Source organism: Salvia hispanica, chromosome 1 (genome assembly GCF_023119035.1).
Source record: "Salvia hispanica cultivar TCC Black 2014 chromosome 1, UniMelb_Shisp_WGS_1.0, whole genome shotgun sequence".
Taxonomy (NCBI): domain Eukaryota; kingdom Viridiplantae; phylum Streptophyta; class Magnoliopsida; order Lamiales; family Lamiaceae; genus Salvia; species Salvia hispanica.
In genome coordinates this window covers 26,226,289-26,242,870 of record NC_062965.1, presented here as the reverse complement: position 1 = coordinate 26,242,870, position 16,582 = coordinate 26,226,289, and the positions used below count along the sequence as shown (strand labels likewise).

Genomic DNA, 16,582 nt, shown 5'->3' with positions numbered 1-16,582 from the left:
GAATTCCTTCAAATACGGGTCAAACGAGAACCCATGGTGTCATTTCCTTAAAGTTTAAGCAAAAATTCATGAATTTTATATATACTCTATACATACATACACTTAAAATATTTCACCTACATTGTTACCACCAACCATGAAAACACATTCCACAAATTCACACCCAAGCAAATGATGTATATTAACCTGGATACTTGTATTTAGGTTAATTAGTCTATGTGTTCTTCAAATTCTCTCTTACCTCTACATTTTTCTTTACTAATAGATATGTAAGTAAGATTGATTTTGATCCTTAATTCGGATGTGTCACGTTTGATGTGCACCGGGTACACTCATGTTAACCACATTTCACAATTTTGGTGCAATTCGAAACTAAGACATTTGGCTTTAGGAATACTACTTCACCACCAAGTTATTATATTTATGATAATTATTTTATATAAATTACAATAATTTATCCATTTATAATAGACGTAGATCATACAAAGATTAACGGATAAAATTGTTTTATAATTCATCGAGGATCGATGAATTTTGGTTATCAAATTGATCAAATAAAATTTAATTTTGATGCAAACTAATTTGGTGGATCTGAAGTTGAATCTCATGGGTTTGATGTCTATTTTCAAATTCATATTTTCAGAGCAAATTCATCATTTTATATAGATTTTAAGTCATTATGTTTCATAGCTCACAATTAAAAATGAGGTTTCTAATGGAAAAAGGGACATGAAAATGATAAAAAGTGGGAAATTTTAAGTTAAGAGAGGATTGTGACTTGTGAGATTCTTATATTCGAAACTTGCCATTTGGAATAGTGTAGGTGAGATGTCCAAATTCTATTAGCAAAGTGCTATATATAGCCACAAACTTTGTAATAAAAAATTAAGTCAGTTTTATCTTGAAGGTGTTCCATCCTTTTCTGTGACAATTACCTACTGTGCTTCACTTCTTTAAACAAGACAAATAGTTAGTGAAGTAATCACATGATTAGCAACTACAACTGCTACAATTTCATGGATAAATGACTGCACGAGATATATCATTTAACTTACATTTTCTTACACCCAAATAAATTTTACATTTCATAAATAGATTGACAAATTAAACCCCGCTTTTATTACGTAAAAGCCTCTACCAGTGATCTGAATCGCCTAACAAAGTTGAACATGCTGCAAAAGTCAACACTCAAGGACTCGCACGTGTGAAGAGTACAAAAGCTTGTAATCCCAAGGGTTTGAATTGATGAGTTTGTGTGTGACAATAACTATTGTTGATTATCATCAAAATTTATCTAAAATCATAATTTTATCCTATAGATGATTAACATTGAATCCTCGTACACGCATCATCATATGGGAGGGCCACAAACACTACTATTAACTGCTAATGTACAAAGAAGCTTAATTTGATTTTTCATTTTCCTAATTTTTCATTTCCTAATCACTTTGTTTTGGAAGTTTGTATAATGAGCTATGGACCATCTTTTTCCTCTTTGTCTTGCCTTTTAAGCACTCTTAACCATCTCTCTCTTTAAATCACCTTTCAACCCTTCATCTCCCTCTCTCTCTCTCTCCCTCTCTCTCTCTCTCTCATATTCTTGCTGGCTTTATTAGCAGATAGCATGCCTGAATGTCCTCAGAAAGGTCACACACACACACAAAAACTATTTCATACATAAATGAGTGTAAGAAAAATTGTGTTGATAAACATGTCCTAATAAAAACAAAATTATGTTGCAGGGAGAGATTTGAGGAGATAAGCAAGAAGATCAAGAGAGAACTGGATGGCGCGGCGGGTCACCATTACCACCAGCACCACCACCCGACCCTCGGAGGAAGGAGACACATGCTGGGGCATACCGGAACCCTAAACACCACCACCCCCTGCGCCGCCTGCAAACTTTTGAGGCGGCGTTGCGCTCAAGAATGCCCCTTTTCTCCATACTTCTCGCCCCACGAACCCCACAAGTTCGCCTCTGTTCACAAAGTCTTTGGTGCTAGCAACGTCTCCAAGATGCTCATGGTAACTAAAAAACCCTACTTCCCTGTTATCCTGCTGCCATGATCTGCTGAGATTAATTCTTCTTTTTTTTCATTATTTTTTTAATAAATTCCTATAGAAAGGAGGAAATTATTCCTTTGTTCTTTTTTTCATTATTTTTTTTAATAAACTCTTATAGAAAGGAGGAAATTACAACTGAAGTCAAGAGGGCTCGAACTCGGCACCTCATACAATAATGTCTAAGCACCTTGCTGCTAGGACAAAGACTATGGACCTTAGATTAATCCTTTTACATTACACATGCTGCCATGATCTGCTGAGATTAATTTTAATTCCTTGTGTGCTACACAGGAGGTGCCCGAGAGCCAGAGAGCAGATGCAGCGAACAGTCTTGTCTACGAGGCGAATGTGAGGCTACGGGATCCGGTGTACGGGTGCATGGGAGCGATCTCGTCTTTGCAGCAGCAGGTACAAGTCTTGCAAGCGGAGCTGGAAGCTGTGAGGAATGAGATCTTGAAATACAAATACAAATTAGAAGAATCTAATATGCTTCCATCTTCTCATGTATCGTTGCTCTCGTCTGAGGGGGTTTCGGTTGCTGCGCCGCCTCCTTCTCCTCCCCCGCCTCCGCCTCCACCGCCGTTTCCTCCTGACTTTAGCAACATCTCTACTGAAAATATAACATACTTTGGTTGAATTATTAGGCCCTTCCATTTTATTTTACCTCACATTATCGATCGTCAAGGAAGGGAGGAATAAATAGATTATTGGTGAATTTTTGGACTTGTTGAATGATTTACAAATATATCTATATAAACTTACACTTGCTATCTATATTATTCTCTTTTGTGATTATTTAATTCTTTGGTATATCTTCTATCTCCTTTAATTAACCCCTTTTGCTAGGTAAGTAATTTTTGAGTTTGATAGTTGAGAACGTCTTACCAACGAAGCTGCGCCTCATCGTCGTTTACAAGGTGGAGTTGAGCATAGTAATGTTTCATTGTGTATGTTGGGAAGCCTAAAAGGTGAGATTTAGCATATCTTTTCAATCTACATAGCTATAAATAAATAAAAATATAGGATGGATTTTGGTGGAAAATTTTATTTTGGTAGAAGCAAGGAAAAAATATCTTCTATTTATGCAATAATATTTCTCTATGATTAATTTTTCATGTATTCCTAATTTCCAATCATATTATTTTCAGAGACAATCTTATGTGATAAAAATTTAGTGGTTTATATTAGTTCCTAGGTCCTTGATTACTGTAGAACTCAGATATATATGCCTATAATAATGCTTATATATGATTATGTTTTTGTATATATTACAACAATGCTTCACTTTATAATATTTGTAGATCTTACAAAAATCAATGATCCAGATTAATTTTCAATTCCTAAACTAAGAAATTAGTTTGTTTGATCATATCCTATATAATACTCCTAATTGATTTCTTTTGTAGTAATTACAGTAGGAAGATGAAATTACACTCATGCACATACATATATGCTGTGAGTATACATAATATAACACACATCCCTATTAGAATAACAATTATGGATGAAATAGTTTAGTTTCATGCATCAAGAAATTCTAAAATTGTGAAATATTTCAGTATATAAATTGGTTAGTGACAACTTTCTCTTCTATCGCTGTATTGAAAGAGGGGGATACCACATCAGTTTCAGTTGAGAGTCATTATATGTATAATTGTTTATTAGAATATTTATGTGTAGAGTATAGATTCTAGACTAGATATATAGAGCATTGTTGGAAAACAAAAAAAGATCAATTTATTGTACTTAAGAAGGGATGGCTTGCCTTCAAGAATTGTATTTTCAGCAACCTATATTTGCTTATTTCTCACATTATAATATTTTTCGTTATTTGCTTATACTCACATTAGTTAATAATGCAAATGATATAAGAAACAAATTTAAAACACATAATAAATATTTGTATGAGATTGGTTCTCCAAACATTGTTCTCTTACTTAGATATATTCAAGAAAATACATGAGACTGATTTGGCAAAATTTTGAGTAAAAACGAGGGAGATTTGTACAAGAACGAGAGAAAGAGGAATAAAACAAAAATGAGAAACCTACATGTTTATGTTTTGATGTATGCGAGTTTTTGTTTTGATTAAAACATGCATTTTTTTTTGTTGTACGCATATTTTTGTTTTATCGCATGCATGATATTTTGCCAATTTCACCACTTTTTTTTTTAATAGAAAAGGATCATTAATAGTTCCCCATCCAGTGCCAGTTTCACCACCTTCTTCTTGTTCCTCTTGTTCTTCTCCAATTTGCTATGAACTCCCGACGATTTCCACCCACTCTAGCTAGCCCATTGCCGTATGCAAGAATATCTAACCGGGGACGTCCTCCATTAGACCATTACCGGTGTCATTACATGATTCGGCCTCTCAAGTTCATAACTTATAGCTAGTTCAATTTTTTCACTAATAAAGTATATGTATGTTCTCTCATTTAATTAATAATCACATGTAGTGTTTATTGCTAAGTCATAATTTATAATACTCGCAGTACTATTTAGAATAGAGGGTGAAAACGAGGCATGATTTCCCTACAACCAACAATAGTAGATGTAATATTGTAATCCCTTTCTTGACAGCTAAATATAACCATGTAGACATACTTGTATTTTCTTCATTAATTTGGCGTGTAGATATCATCAACCTTTACAACTAGTAGTAGGGGAGGAAAAGGAACATATAATTAAATAATTATGGCTTGTGGAATAGCTTATTGGGACCTTCATTATATTTCCCTTCCCACTACACATAGAAAAAAATATATTTGTTTTATGAATAATTAATGTATTGAATTGTGATTACATGTGTATGTGTAAAGACTAATTCAAACATCTCTCACATGGAGATGGTGACTGAATTTGGTCCAAAGTCCAGATTGCTTGTAATTGTAGCATCATGCTTGTCTTCACACAATTACCCATGAATTTCTGTCTACAATTAGTAATAGATATTATATACTCCGTTTGTTTAAAATAACTTCTCAACTCATTTATTTTCACTTTTCAGTTTCCAATTCATGCTAGCAAATGCACCCCAATGACTGATCTTTGATACACTTAAGATTCATAAGATATTGGCATCTTTTTATTGGTCCATATGTTAGTCTAGCAGTTGACCAAAATGTTTAAAAAACCGGACATATAAGCAAATCGGAAAACTATCGATTCATAGTTTAATATACGAAAGATGACATATTTATTCTTTATAGGCCTCCTTTATGGTTTGACTCTAATGTGATCTAGGAAAGAACCGACAAATAAAACCTGAAAATGAATTTATAATTACACTTAACTAAAAAAGAAATAAAAGCATAGAAGCCCAATTAACTTCTAACATATCTAAACATAATCTCTGTAGCGGATATATGGGCCGGGATTGTTTACAATGTGGCCGATCGTTGACCTCGAGGTCGAATAATTTGATCCTCAATCATCTCATCCGATAGTCCCCATATTTTGAGATGGTCTAGTTGATGGTGCGAAGCAAGACTATATTCGCCATTAGGCCCGAGCTCTAGGACTAGGTTTTCACAGTTAGTTGGATTGATAAGGTCTTCAAACTTATCAACAGTACAGTTGAACCATTTCATGAGACATAGAAGAATAGTGATGCCATGTGAGACTACTATCAAATTCATTTAATTTCCAAATTTGTTGGATTCCATGTCCCTCCATAGCCCTTCAACAAAACCTGGAAAATAAAGGAAGTTAGCTTATGACATTATACAATAAATTGACGAAGTTGTATCAATGCGGAATATATATTCTAAATATCAATTGAATTGATCGTAGATGATCACGAGATGAGGTGTTAAAATGTGTATAGAATGACTAAATTGAAGGTAATCAATGAAACACTAATTTTTTGAAAACTAAAGTATTTTTATTAATTATAATCTGATTCAAAACAATGAAACCAGCTATTTATAAGTGGGTAGGAAACTCTAACTATGGACTAAAAAAGAAATAAAACAAAAATTAAGAAATTAAAAATAACTCTAAAGTAACATTAAATTTTCTTCTCTTTTTTTCGCTCTCTAAACGTCCAAATTTCGTAGTACATTATGGTGTAGCACCGTCCGATGCGCGCCATCCTGACATTAATCTTTTGTATCGACAATTTTGGTAGTTTTACAATACTCCCTATGTGCACCAATATTTAAATAGTCATTTTTGCCATTTTTGGTTGTCCATGATTTATTAAATCATTTGTTTTTTTCCACTTTAGGTATGCGGTCCCCCACATTCGACTAACTTTTTACAATCTAAATCAATTACTCCCTCCGTCCACGAATAAGAGTCTCATTTCTATCCGGCACGGATTTAAAAAAATGTAAATAAAAGTGGGCGGAAGAAAATTAGTGGAATAGAGGTCCACTTATATATATTAGTTTTAAATGATATGTGAGTGTAATGAGTTAGTGGAATATGAGGTCTCTTTACTATTTATGGTAATTATGAACCGAGACTCCTATTCGTGGAGACCAATATTTAAAGAGTCATTTTTGCCATTTTTGGTTGTCCACGATTTATTAAATCATTTGTTTTTTCCCACTTTGGGTATGCGGTCCCCCACATTCGACTAACTTTTTACAATCTAAATCAATTACTCCCTCCATCCACGAATAGGAGTCCCATTTCTATCCGGCACGGATTTAAAAAAATGTAAATAAAAGTGGGTGGAAGAAAATTAGTGGAATAGAGGTCCACTTATATATACTCCCTCTGTCCCATTAAAAATGCAACGTTTTCCTTTTTTGGTTGTCCCATTAAAAATGAAACGTTTCCTTAAATGGAAACAACTCTATCTCTACTTTTTCATCTCTCTTACTTTACTCTCTCTCTTCATTAACTCACAAAATAACACTGCATAAATCCCGTGCCGATTCTCAAATGTTGCATTTTAAGTGGGACGGAGGGAGTATTAGTTTTAAATGATATGTGAGTGTAATGAGTTAGTGGAATATGAGGTCTCTTTACTATTTATGGTAATTATGAACCGAGACTCCTATTCGTGGAGATCAAAATGGAAAAATGGGACTCTTATTCGTGGACGGGGGGAGTATAAACTTAGTTCTAAAAATAGGTCCTACATTCCATTAACTTTCTTCCTTTACTTTTCTTCACAAAGTCAACTAATTTGTTAAAATCCATGCCGAATCAAAATGACTCTTTAAATGATAGATGAAGGAGTAAGTTCTTTCTCTTTAATTAGGTTGTTAGTCTCATTTTCCGAACAACACTTCAACCATTTTAATTTTCTATTTCTCGTACATTACCAATTTTGCATTAAAACCATAGTCTTCACTGGTAAGACTCTTTTTGTTGTACGGTGGTAAAGTAATAATCATCTGAATAGAGAAACTTACTAGCTAGAAACCCTGTCATAAACATCAGCACCGGATTCACCATAAGGAAATCTGTAGAAGAACCTCCCATAACTAATCTTTTCTCTCCTAATCTTCCTCCTCTCCTCCACATCCTGATAATTCCCACGATGTTTTTCCCTCAATCTGCACTCTTCTCGAACTCCGATGATCCAATCCTTCTCGAAGCTTCCACCTCAGCTGATGATCACCTCCGCGGTCTCCCTAGTTTTACTCGTCGGAGAGACGTAGAACAGAACCTTCTAACATACTTGGATTTTACATGGTTTTAGAGGGTGGTTATGTATGAATTTGATAATATATTGTCTATTATTGGACGTGTTTATATCTACTTCTCTATTATGTTGGTATGTTGACCATTTTGTTAAGAATGTGTAGAAAAAGGTACAAAATATGTGGATGTGCAGAAGCCTTGGTTTGAGACAATATTTACTGGATATTTTGAAGTCCAATCATCCCTTAATGCATATCAATCTCTTCGTCTTCGAAAGAGCTTCGCGTGGGTATCTCGCACGCCTCAATCGGAGTTCGGTAGAAGAAGTTATGGCCGTTATACGAACACTGTGCTGTCCAGAAATTCCCACCGGCCGGGTGAATTATTGCCCTATAATTACACCCGGCCGGGTGGCGTAATTAAGCTTGCGAGACTCCAGAGAGTACCGAAGAATTCCCACCCGGCCGGGTGAATTTCCAGTGGATTAATTCCACCGGGCCGGGTCAGTCAATCTGACGTTTTTCAAAGCAGAAAAGCTATTTTTGAAGAGGGGAATAAGAAGGAAGAATTAGGTCAATTCTATTCATTCTCTACAAGCGACAAAACACTCTCCTCTCTTTGTGAAGAACTCTTGGAAGAAGATTGAAGATTCAAGCTTCAATTCCTCCGCCAATTGCGATTCGCATCATGATTTCCACTGTTTTTCCTTGTTTCTATTTGTTTTCTACCATGAACATGAGTAGCTAAACATCTTTTATGTAGAATTCTTGGTGAAGATGCATTGATTTATAGTTTTAATCCAATTGACTTCGTTTTTATCTTGCTCTTGCAATTGTTTGAATTATTCTTGTGCTTTTTCCTAACAATTGCTTGATCACCAATTGGGAGTGTAGGGTTTCTTAGAATAATCGGGAGATGAAATATTTAACCTTGAAAGAAGAATAATTCACTCCTTAATTCAATAAAACTCGGGAGAGTTGAGGTTTTGAGTGGGATCTTTAATCTAATCGAACTATTAGGAGTTAGGTCTAAGAATTAGAAGGGGACTTCAATTATTACACCTAATCTACGGATTTCTCACCTCGGGAGGGGGTTTAATCTATATTTGTGGTTGATTCAACAATTCTGGAGACTTTAAATGGTAAATCGGTTTCAATTGAGTTAGGCTATGAGTTGTGCATCGGATCCTTGAATTCTGCATATTTCTCTATCATTTTCTACAACTTGCTTCTTTGTTTTCTTGTTTAAGTGCTTATTTTAATCTCTGTTTTTATATGCTTTAAGTAGTTGTTAGTTTAAAACCAAAATTCTCGATCGTCTGGATAGTAGTTGAAATTGGTTCGTGGTACTTAGGTTTACACTTAATTGTCTCTGTGGGATACGATATACTCTTGCTTGCTATTTGTTACAATAACCTTGTACACTTGCAGGTTTTATTTGGGTAAAATAAAGTTGAGTCACCTTCCACCCCTCGTTTTCCGACACGATCTCCTTTATTCTGCGCCCCGTCGCCTGAGCTTGCTGGGTGCCTTTATTGTTCACCTTGATCTTGTGGTTGGGGATGTGTTTGAGGACGGTTCGTCCTCTTCCACCCTAGTCTCGCCATGGCGCATCAGTATGATGCACCACGGAAAGTGTTCCACCTCCGATGAACGGTGATGGTTCGACATTTTGATTTGTGTGTAGGGATTTCAGTTTTGTATTAATGCCTTCCTGAAGTGAGATGGAAAAAAGTTAATGACGCCAAACACCTATGACATAATATTTTAAATTGAAACGTCGGATGAATTGATTTGTAGTATAGATTATGCAAGCTTCAAAAATTTTGTACCAATATGAAACATTTTATATATATGAATTGTGTAATTACTCAATTTTTGGTATCTAGGTTGGAATTAGTTTCGACAGTAGAGTCATGTTAAACTATTTTTTTCGGATTATTAAGCTAATCTTGTGATTATTTAATTTGGTATGTTTGATAAGTGATGCAGATGACTTAACATCTTTCATGTTTTGATATGCAAGGTACGTATTGTGTTAATATAAATGGACAAAATCATATTACTAAAGCAATCAACATGAATTCATGTGAACTGGAGAGTACTTAATTAAATAATCAACATGAATTATCTTGGTTAGAGTATCAAGGTGGTTAAATAAATCCACCTATTTGGTAAGTTAAATAAACGAACAAAACATGAACAATAGTGTGGGCATGCTCGAGCAGGATTAATAACACGGGCGTGCTGTTAATTTATCTGACAAACTAAGCAGTAAGTAGAGTTATGATAAATAACATTATATTGTTAAAATATAGCTACCAAACGCATTTTTAACGTGAAATGTTTATGAAGATTTACAACTATTGATGAATTTTAAGTAGTGTCTATATATGTTTATTGTGTCTGTTAAATGTATAGGCGCGAATTGAGCTATAAATTTTTGATAAATATAAGAGTGAACTACATAAAAAGTCTCTAACGTTTCCAAAAGTTACACTGCAGGTCCCTAGGAGAAAAAAATACCTCCACATAACCCTACCCTTTTACGTAATCACAAATCGTGTTTTTTCGGTCTATATTGCCCTTAAGCCCTAAAAGGGCATTTCGGTCGTTTCAGCTCACTGTCTGACATTGGCGGCCTGCATGCGCTGCGCCATCTACTTTCATGACGCGAGCGATTTGTACCTCGGGTGTTATTCAACAAAAGGTTTTGGACTTCGGGTGTTATTCAACAAAACGTTTGTTTTGTTTTGTACTTCATTTCGTGTTCAATAAAAAAGTGTCCTTAGAACTTAGTACCAAATGTGTTCAAAACTCTTAGTACTAAAAAACCCTTGAAGAGTGTTACCATTCCATTACATTAGGAAAATAATTACAACGCATAACAACAAAATTACAATCTTCATATTTCGGACATGTTGGTGGTTTTAACAATTTCTAACTTAAGACCTACACATTCTTCAGTCTTCATGCTCAATTTTAACCTCAGCTCGTCACATTCCTCACTTTTCATGCGCAATTTATCCTCAAAAAAACCTTCCACAATATTCTTGCATCGGAGTTGTTCTTCAAACTTGTCTCGTTCGACCTTGATTCTTTGGAAGTAAGTGTCTTGGCTTGGCGATAGACCCGCATCAAACCAACGAAAGAATCTGCAATCATCTTCCTTCCATATTGGACAACGATAGTACCGTAGACCAGGATTAGTAGCCGTCCTAGATGTCACTAGCTCAGCCTCAAGATCATGATTACAGTTCACAATCTCTTGACGAGACCAATTCTAATTGAAACTTGACCCATAAGATTGAGAACTAGAAGAAGACATTGCAACAATGATCTGAATTGAAAATTAAAACTAAAAAATCAGCAAAATGCCTAAAAATTAGAACGACGCAGACTAACACACATAAACCCTAAATTAAAATGAATACAACCAAAATCAGCTGCAGGAACACACAAAAAACATCCTACATTTTACCGGTACACATAAACCCTAAATTGAAATGAATACAACCAAATCAGCTGCGGGAACACACAAAAACCATCCTAAATTTTACCGGTCACAGTGGAACTTACCTAATTTGCGATGTACGCTTACCGTGCTATGGATGAATGAGTGAGCAATCGACGGTAGGTTTACAACAATTTCAAAAATCTTCGAGAGAGGGAGTAAACGACGGTAGGGCTGGTCAGAGGGAAATAATTTTGTAGTGTGAGAAACGAAAATGATAAATAAGTGTGAAAAATTATGAAGGATACCCAGTTGTATATCATCGAAAATTTGAGAAATTTCAAATATGATGACATTGCAGAGTTTAGGTCTGCTGCAAGGCAGTGGAGTAGGTGTACTGCTTTTTCTTATTTGACTAATATGCCCCTGATGGCCTTTGGGCATTTTCGACCGAAAAATGGCTACAAATATCCGATTTGTGATTATGTAAAAGGATAGGGTTATGTGGAGGTATTTTTTTTCCCTAGGGGCCTGCAGTGTAACTTTTGAAAACGTTAGTGACTTTTTATGTAGTTCACTCAGGTAGAATTTGCAATCTAGTTTCTTATTTGTATTGGATTTTTCTCATACAATATATGTGATAAATGCAATTAGGGATGTCAATCGGGCCGGCCTATCGGGTTTCGGGCCAACCCTACTTAGGTTGCGGGTCAATCGGGTGCGGGCTTGCCGGGTTGTGATTTCTTTCGGGTTGTAATTTCTTTCGGGTTGTAAAAGTTCGGCCCTAATCCTAAAAGCTTGGGTTTCGGGCTAGCCCGACGGGTTAATCGGGTTGCTACCGATAAGGTTAAGGCTCGAACAATCAAATAAATCATGATGAAAATTAGTTATATTTATAAAATATAAAATATTTAATTATGATAAATTTTATATATATGCTTAAACTCAATCATAAAATACTAATATTTGTGATATTTCGTGTAATTTTAACGCATGATAAAAAATTAAATATTCTTTTAGTGAGATTAATTTATTTAACAATTATTATATTAAAAAAAATTTAATATATAATTTATATATTTACCATAAAATTGAAAGTTATCTTTTTTTAGTTATCTATGTCATAAAATTAGTCAACGAAGTGTCGAATTAGGAATAAAAAATTAAAAAATATAAATTTTACCGGGTTATCGGGCCAGCCCATCGGGTTTTCGGGTATGGCCCTAACGGATTAAGGGTTAATCGGGTGCGGGCTTATCGGGTTTTATTTTTATCGGGCTAGGAATTTCCGACCCTAACCCTATAAATTTAGCGGGTTATTCGGGCCAGCCCACGGGTTGCGGGCTACATTGACATCCCTAAATGCAATTGGTAGAATTTGCAATTAATTCACTTTCTAATTTGCATTAGATTTTTCTAATACAATGCAATAGGTAGAATTTGCGGTAATACAATTGGTAGAATTTGCACCTTAGTTTCAAATTTGTAGTATTAGATTTTTCCAATACAATGTACTATAAATGACATTTATTTAAAACGGTCCAATTGACAAAATATCTACGTACATTAGAGTTCATAATTTTAACTTTTACTACATTGTAGTCCTTTTAACTTTTAAGTATATAACAAATTTAAGTCATCAACAAATTAAAAAAAAAACTAAACTCTAGTGCATGCCAAACACCAAATCTGATTCATTGGATCAGTAAGTCGACCATCTAGATTATATATTTCATGCATGTAGGAGTATCATTTTGTAATATATTTATGTCATTATAGGGGTATATTAGTCATGATAGTTATCGATTGCATATTGCAATTTGCATGTTTGTCGCAAGGATTGTGTCAGAAACTATATTTTGATTGTTGTTCTTCATTTCAAAGAAACTATATTGCATGATATTTTGTACTCCCTCCGTTCCACAGTAATAGAAGCGTTTCGTTTTAAGCTCTCGTTTTGAAAAAATGATAATAAATAGTTAAAGTGGAGAAAGAGTAAAGTAAGAGAGAGAATATTGTAGATAAGACTCTTCACTACATTTTCTCTCTCTTACTTTACTCTTTCTCCACTTTAACTATTTATTATTATTTTTTCAAAATGAGTGCTCAAAACGAAACGCCTCTGTTACTATGGAACGGAGGGAGTGATTGTTGTTCTTAATTTCATCCGCCACCACAATTTAAAAAACTAATGTTAGAATAATTGAATGAACAATTACATAAAGCTCTCTATGATGATTAACCGAGAACGACGGAGAAGGAGATAAACTGTAGAGCGGAAGCGTACCTTGATCCATAACGAATTGAACGGTAGAATTGCTTTGCAGCGGCTATGGATCTTCCAAACGATCAGAGACATTCTTCGCAATAGTCTGCCGAGAGAATACAGAGATATCGAATGTTCTTCTGACGTCTGGGGACCATAACCCTAGCTTATATTTATATTAAATATAAACTCCTTTATTTTCTATTCGGTCCCTCATCAAATAGAAAATCACTTTATGGTATCTACACTTATTTCCATAACAATTAAATACACTTTAGCCCAAACTTTAATCTTTATTGGATCACTTTAATTGGGCAACTGAAAGATAGCCATACACATTAAATTAGTCAAATTAGTCATGTGGAAGCCCAAATTTCTAACAACTAATACTAACGCATACTAGCAAAATAATTTCAATTTCATATCAAACTTGATAAGCATTCTTACTCCATTAAGACAACATCTCAAAGCTTCAAACAACACCTGAAAACAGAACGGACTTACACCTAATTATTTAATCGACTTCAAACAAAATACTGCAAAACATAAAACACCCTTAACAACATAAAATCCAAACATAAACATCACTATCAATCGCAGCTGAGGAATCCGAATCAGTTCTTCCTCCTGCAGTTCTTCCTGATCTCCCCATTCGACCCGGTGAGGGGACTAATGTCGCCCATCCTGATCATGGCCGCCGCGAAGTCGGAGGCGAAAGACCCGGGGCTGTTGCTGTAGGCCTTGACCGCGGAATCCGTGGACCCGCCGCTGAAAAGCTGCTGGTCGGAGTGGAGAAGGCCGCGGCGGTTGACGAGGTTCTTGAAATAGTTGTTGTCGAAGCTGGTGGGGCTCTGAATATCCAGCGGCGCCAGATTGTTGTCGCCTGAGCCGCTTGCTCTGGGGCAGTTGCCCTGCCTTGTTCTAGCAAATGACGTGTCGATGTTCGATTCGTTGTGGATACGAGCCCTGAAGCTCGTGCATCTCGCCTGTCCAATCGTGTGCGAGCCTGTGTTTTAGGAAATACAACTCGTGGGGTCAAATACAGTGAAAAAGATCATTGCTAGCATTAGAAGGTATGATCAGCTAGGACATGTTAACTGATAACCAACTTTAACCGGTTAACTAAAAACCGGTTAATGAAAGAAGGAACGAACCGGAGAGAGCAACCAAGTCCTTGGAGGAGAGGCCGAGCGCGTTAAACCTAGAGATCAAGCCATTGAGATTTGTCGTCGGCTGAGGAATGCCGTTGTTTGCAGCGGAAAGGCTAGCTGTCTTGGCGTCGCGCCTTCCAAGTTTCACGTTCCAGCTAGGCCCTCCTAGCTGAAATAGAATAAATCATGCAGCATATATAGTTAATTTAAATGCAGCTTAATTGGTAAGACGCTTATTATATATATATTTTTATTTTTATGAAGGGCGATGCAAGAACTCACGATAGAAACAGAGTCGCGAGCAGTGACGGCCAAGATATCAGCGCAAGAGACAATGCCGGGGCAAGCCTTCTCCACGGCGGATTTGATGTCGTCAACAACGTCGAATCCTCGGGCTGAGTTCCGATTCGGAGTAGCGCCTTTCTCTCCTCTCATGGAGGAGGTGTCGTCGAGGAGGATAGATCCATCGCATCCCTATTACAAAAAATAGATATATTTCTTCAAAATCATGTTAATTAGGTAAGGGTTGTGACAAGATAACGGTATTAGGCAATAAAAAATGGGCATGTCGATTGATGACATGTCAAACTATAAGTAGTCCTAATCGACTTTTGTTTTCTAGCATGTTTTATAAATTTTGTAACAACATAGCCATGTTCATATTTTTCTACAATTAGAAAATAATGCAACATAATTTTCGCTTGTGTTGACCAGACGTTGACATGTGTTCGCCTCCACATATGACTCACATAACAACACTGTATAAGTATTGATGCCAAAATAATCGACTTAACTTAATAGTACCCATTTCCGCAACTGTATAAGTATTGATGCCAAAATAATCAACTTAACTTAATAGCACCCATTTCTGCGACGTGTCTATTTTGTCACATATACAAAAAAAAGTGGACGTAGCCGTGATCAAGACTTACATTCACGAAGCAGTCGTGGAAGAAAAGGCGAAGGAGGGAGGCGCCCATCCGGGCCTCCTTCTGGATGGCGGAATGGACGGCAGACCTCACCGTCTCAAAAAGTTTAGGACAAGATTTTGAGTAAAAATCAGTGGAGAGTTGAGCTGAGGAGGTTGTTACCAAGACAAGTAACATTGCCAAAGTGATGGCTGCTTTGAAAGAAGAAAATGTAGCCATTGAAGAATAAGATTTTTCTTTACTAATGAATTGATCAAAGAGAGTTAAGTGTGGTGTGCAAAGTTGATGAAAACTTGACGAATTTATAGATAAATGTAGCAATGCTTTCTCTAGGTATTGGCTTGGGCAGGTTACCTAACTCAAGACTCAATTGCATGGGAATGCAACTTTTTAAAAAAAGAATTGACGACGTAAAAGAATAAGTATTAGTGATTAGCTTACTAGGATTAACTAACCATTGAACATATTTGTCAAAGATATTTGTTTATATGTACACTGATTGAAAGATTATATATTACACGCAGTCAATGATGGGTCCAATATTTTATCATATACATTGAGACACTATATTGGTATAGAGGATGTGACAAGATTGTCGATGGTAAAATGTTTATAAACTAGTTTAGTTCGTAGTTATGAGATACATAAATTTTGTGAATATATGTGCGAAGAGATATGCAGAAAATCTGCAGTAATTTTGAGGAATTTTAGGTATAAAAGAAATCTTAATCATCTTATATTAAAAATATAAAACTTGTTTATACATATGGTTCTATTATATGCAGAATTAATGTCCATTTATCTTGGAGTTATATGACAAAAAATATTTTTTTTGTCATGTTTTATTTATTTATCTCCTTCATCAAATTGCCTCTTAATTTATGACAAAGACAAAATGAAAAAAAATTGATCTAATGGATCAAAATTTGGATGACCAAATGGTAGATTAGTCATTTATATATTTAGTACTATAGAGAGTTATATTTGGAGAAATAAAAAACTATAGAGGATTAATAGGGATTACATATTTATTTTTCAGACCAGACCATTTTACAAGTACAATTCATTACAATCAATGTTACTTCATCGTACATTGATTGTACTATATCACACTG

The 16,582-nt window shown here is 35.4% G+C and overlaps 2 protein-coding genes and 1 pseudogene across 2 annotated transcripts; 1 reads left to right on the top strand and 2 right to left on the bottom strand.

The window, feature by feature from the left end:
• Positions 1 to 1,492: 1,492 nt before the first annotated feature.
• LOC125211882 (LOB domain-containing protein 15-like) lies at positions 1,493 to 2,838 on the top strand. Its single transcript, XM_048111842.1, has 3 exons — positions 1,493 to 1,646; positions 1,743 to 2,025; positions 2,356 to 2,838. Exons 1-3 carry the CDS (start codon positions 1,633 to 1,635, stop codon positions 2,698 to 2,700), a joined length of 642 nt encoding a protein of 213 aa, XP_047967799.1. The 5' UTR covers positions 1,493 to 1,632; the 3' UTR covers positions 2,701 to 2,838.
• A 2,609-nt stretch (positions 2,839 to 5,447) lies between these two features.
• Positions 5,448 to 9,338, bottom strand: LOC125192483 (annotated as a pseudogene).
• Positions 9,339 to 13,787: 4,449 nt separating this feature from the next.
• LOC125216147 (peroxidase P7) lies at positions 13,788 to 15,729 on the bottom strand. The gene is made up of 4 exons (XM_048117785.1): positions 15,471 to 15,729; positions 14,821 to 15,012; positions 14,542 to 14,707; positions 13,788 to 14,393 (listed from the first exon to the last, which is right to left on the bottom strand). The coding sequence occupies exons 1-4, from the start codon at positions 15,684 to 15,686 to the stop codon at positions 14,002 to 14,004; spliced, it is 966 nt and encodes a 321-aa protein (XP_047973742.1). The 5' UTR covers positions 15,687 to 15,729; the 3' UTR covers positions 13,788 to 14,001.
• Positions 15,730 to 16,582: the final 853 nt, after the last annotated feature.

Bases quoted from the DNA above. Each gene is read 5' to 3' on its own strand.
- LOC125211882 (XM_048111842.1), top strand. The intron at 2,026-2,355 runs GTAACTAAAAAA...TGTGCTACACAG, and splicing joins ACGTCTCCAAGATGCTCATG to GAGGTGCCCGAGAGCCAGAG.
- LOC125216147 (XM_048117785.1), bottom strand. From the start codon at position 15,686: ATGGCTACATTTTCTTCTTTCAAAGCAGCCATCACTTTGGCAATGTTA. The intron at 15,013-15,470 runs GTAAGTCTTGAT...TTTTTGTAATAG, and splicing joins TCCACGACTGCTTCGTGAAT to GGATGCGATGGATCTATCCT. The intron at 14,394-14,541 runs GTTCGTTCCTTC...CCTAAAACACAG, and splicing joins GGACTTGGTTGCTCTCTCCG to GCTCGCACACGATTGGACAG.